The sequence below is a fragment of the Belonocnema kinseyi genome, chromosome 7 (genome assembly GCF_010883055.1).
Source record: "Belonocnema kinseyi isolate 2016_QV_RU_SX_M_011 chromosome 7, B_treatae_v1, whole genome shotgun sequence".
Taxonomy (NCBI): Eukaryota; Metazoa; Arthropoda; class Insecta; order Hymenoptera; family Cynipidae; genus Belonocnema; species Belonocnema kinseyi.
In genome coordinates, this window is record NC_046663.1 from 49771974 (window position 1) to 49776431 (window position 4458).

The window sequence follows — 4458 nt, forward strand, 5'->3', positions numbered from 1 at the left end:
TTTTAACAGTTAAGACGAATTTTTCTACCAAAGTAGTTGCATTTTCAACACAAAATATAATGCTAGAATTTCCTATCAAAAAGAAAAACTTACAATCTAAAATAGTTTAATTTTCTTATTGCGTTTGATTAATATATTATATTAGATTACTATATTACTATAAAATCATTAAATTATATTGTATTAATTAAAATAAATTAATACTAAATCATCAAATTATTATATTATATTACTATATTATTATTATACTATATTATTCAGCGAGTTTCACGAAATTATACTTTTTTATACGATTTTTCTAAGAGATACTTTTTTACAAAAAATGCTAATATCTGTATTGTATATGATACATATAAATATTCATTTGATAATTTCATAAGCTTTTATAGACAATTTACATTTTCCTGCTAATAAAAAATGAAGACTTTGATTTGAAAATAGCGCGCTTTTGAGTTTTGAGGGTATACATTTTTTTTTAAATTTTAATAATGATTATAGCCATTGAATACTATAAATTATTATTTTTTAAATCAATATAACCGTTTAATGATTTCTAATTAACAATTTAGTAGTTGCGCTGCTCATGAAAAAAGGTAGGAATAGATTTTACCGTTTGCCGATAACTACGTCATAACCTCACGCCGATAATCCCTCCAATCCCCCCTTTCTACAGGTAGCGTTGAGTTTCGAATTCAGTTGTTGTTGACGCGTCTTGACGAGTAGAGTGAGAGTAAGTGGGTGCTAGAAGAAATTCAAGTGCTTGATTTTTCGTAAGCTAGCATCTCAGCACGACTGACATTTTTCAAAATCTTTTCGCTACCAGCGTCTCGAATTTCGTGCTCCGCCTGAAAGATTCTTAACGTTACATACTCGTCGAACTGATACTTGATACCGGCCAGAGCAGTGAACAGATCAGTGAACAAGTGATTCAATCCAATCAATTTTTCCCCGTAAGGGAGATCCGTGGAGCGCCAGTTCCTATCGATTCTCCAGGGAAAGAATGCCCCCTGACAACGAAGGAATTAAATAATTATAGTATCAGCCCTTTTTTCTACGAGATTTCCTGTACCGGGCAGAAGAACCAGAAAGTGTGTGGCCGTGTAGTGCAGGAAAATGACGGACCTTTTAATCGGGATAGTGCCGAACGGGTTTCCCGGGTCAGGTGGGGTCGTCAATGGAGAGGTCGTCTTCAGGAATAAGACTGGCAATGGCAGTATCTTCCGGAACTCGGAGATGAGACACAGCAAGAGTGAGGATCTTCTGAACCCTACAACTAGGACACCCAGTCCTTTAATGGCCGCTGTCTCCGAGGACGATCTAATTGCTGCAAGTGCATGCACACCCTGCAATTTACTCCCTAGAGCTGCTGGTCCACCTGGAGCAATCGCTGATCGGATCGATCCGGAGGATTCCATTCGCGATATCGTCACGGAGAATGATCTCTACAGGTGAGTCTTAGAAACTTTGATTATTTTCAAGATAGAGTTGAGTGTACATTGCCGGCATTGGATAACTGGAGGGGGAGCAAAATTCCGAGTAATTTATTTACGAAAATGGCACGATTTACCGGCAAACGGAAACTAATCGCTGCGGAATTTGCCTGTAGCGTATACAGACGGGTGAGAAAAAGTTATATGAAAGGTGTATAAAGAAGTTGGATTTTTTCAATTCAAATTTTTTTCTCGACCTTATTTAAAAATAACAAAACTATTTGATTTATTAGAAGTATACCTACGGGAAGTGATGTGCTTGAAATTCAGATGATATAATCTTTTTAATGAGGTTTTTGTGAACTAAAAGATATGCTAAAATTTGTGTTTATTTATGTTGCAAAAAATAATTAGCAATATAAACATAAAATGCATTATTTTCAATTGCAGTTTGCACAATATTTATGAATAGAGTAGATTATTGCAAAAATATTTCGTTCATTTAATGGTTGCAGAACTTCAGATTTATCGGAACTAAATAAATTCGTATTGTTTATTCTTAAAAAATACAGGTACCTAACTTTCAGGATATAATAATAACCTTCTATTTATTAATATTGAATTTATTTCTGTTGCAAATTCAACAATTTTGTTACAGACATCCTTTTTGGTTCAAATTTTATATTTTTTAATTGAAAATTTAACTATTTCAGCAGTAAAATTAAACTACTGTTTAAAAATTCTCAGTGAACTAAATAAATTAAAATTCAACAATATTGTTAAAAATTCATACTTGTTTGGTTAAAAAGTGATCTGTTTTCTTGAAAAATCGTATGTTTTCGATGAAAATTGGACTTTTTATTTAAAATTCAACTGTTTTGTTGAAATGAACTTTTTTTTAATTCAACACTTTTATTAAAACTTTATATCAGTATAAGGATTTCATTTTACAAGGTTTTTTATTAATTTTGAAGGTCAGAAACGAAATAAATTGCTTGTCCTTCAAAATAATATAGCTCCCCTGAATTTCCAGGGTATAATAATCCATTTGGTTAGAAATTTAACTATTTGCTTAAAAAAATATTTTTTTTCTTCAATTGAAAATTAATGTTTTTAACAGAAAATTAAAATATTTATTTATCGTATGAAAATTGATGTTTGTTAGTTAAAAATACAACTGGTTGAAAGTTCATGTGGTTTGATGCAAATTTGTCTTTTTGACAGACAATATTAATCTTCTTGTTTGGAAATTCAACACTTAAAAAAAAAATCAAACGTTTCGGATTGAAATTCGTCTTTTTGTCTGGGAAATTCATATATTTTTGTGAAAATTTCGACTATTTTGTTGTATATATTTGCCTTATTTGTTCAAAATGTCAATTATTACATTTTTCCTTATAATAATTAGAAATTTTGAACAGAAAAATTGAATTTTTATTTTTCTAACATTTTGTCTAACCTATTGAAAGTGTATATTCAACACATGTTATAACATTAATTTTGATATTTTCCAATACTTAAATCTTTCTTTTAAAGTCTTCTTTAAATTTATCAAATTTCACTTCCACGGTTTCGAAGTTTAAATCTTTTCAATTAGGTTTTCCAAAAACATAAAATTTTTAACTTTAAAACTTTAAGATTTCTAAATTTCCAAAAGAAAAACATTCAAAATTATTGGTTTTCTGATGAATTAATATAATTTAAAAATAACGCCTTGGTTGTAATATCAGTTAGCTTTGTGACTTAATATACTTGATAAAAATATTATATTCACATAACTGAAAAAATATGCTTTCATTAATCATGGAATTTTCCACAAATGTGTCACATTTAACATTAATCAATCAACGTCAATAATTTCCAACAATGGAATGTAATTTTTATCTTTTTTATATTGTAAAGATTCCCGCATGTTCCTTACGAAAATTGGGTTTCAGTTCATGTTTATTTTGTAACTAAAACCTAATTCCCATTTTTTGATTCCTATTTTTGGTTCTTTTTGTGGATCTTTTATGTTCTCATGTATTTTTCATAAACAGACCAATTATTTAAAGCCTGTAAGTGAGTTTTAACTTGAGAAATTAGTGTTTAGTATGCAGATTAAGCTCGAGAGTTAATTAAAGTTAGGAAATCTCCCTCGTGATCGCAGTTGCGAAATTAGTAGTTTATTACACCTAATTATCTTTATGACTCTTCTTCAAATTTGTTTTCTTTCAATGTAAAACGAAATTTCTGTACTGATTGTGAGCCTTTTTTAGTGAAATTTCAGAGTTCTAGTTTTAAAGGTTTTCTATGTTTTACTTAAAATTATTAACTTCAAATTAATTCCTTGACAAAATTTTGTTTTACATTATTTCCTTTTCATACTTGCATAATCTATGTTCTATAATATTTGCAAAGAATGAAGAAGATTCTTTTCAAGATATGATTTGTAAACGTTCCTCTTTGCATACAATGAATCGATTTTGATAGAGAAATGTTCTAAACATGAAAATGGTGGAAGCATTTTTTCGCATATTTTGAATTTCAAAAATCCAGCCATCACAAACATATGTGGAATAATAAAAAAAAAAATAATAATTTGAAAAACTAGATAGTTCCACTAAAACTGACATATAATGTATATAATATTTACGTCTTTTTTCGTTCAAAATGCTTCTAAAATGTATGCAAATAGTATTAACATTTTTGTAAAATCTCAAGTGTTTTTGGCAAAAAAATGTGATTTTACCATACTTTTAATAATATCTTCATGGATTTTGTATATGCTTAAAAGAAAGAAACTCATAAATTTTAAAAGTTTTTGTTCAGTTCTAGTGGAATTATGTACTCTTTTGAATTAAATTATTTGTTATAATCCAGAATATGTTCGTAATAATAATACTACAAATCCTGGTAGGCAAGAATCAGCCAAGCAGCTGGATTATTTTTTCATCGCGCTCAAATTTTTAGAATAAACTATTTCCAACATACACAAACTTTTAGGCCTCCTCGTGGATTTTTGAAATAAAAAAATTTGCTTTTTTGA

The 4458-nt window shown here is 29.0% G+C and overlaps 1 protein-coding gene across 3 annotated transcripts in view; it reads left to right on the forward strand.

The window, feature by feature from the left end:
- Window positions 1-717: 717 nt before the first annotated feature.
- LOC117176043 overlaps window positions 718-4458 on the forward strand; it is a 61259-nt gene continuing 57518 nt past the window's right edge. For all 3 annotated transcript variants that reach the window (XM_033366032.1, XM_033366033.1, XM_033366034.1), the window contains exon 1: window positions 718-1448. In XM_033366032.1, coding sequence (XP_033221923.1) covers window positions 1114-1448 — 335 coding nt within the window. In that variant the 5' untranslated portion in view covers window positions 718-1113. The remainder of the gene's footprint in view (window positions 1449-4458) is intronic.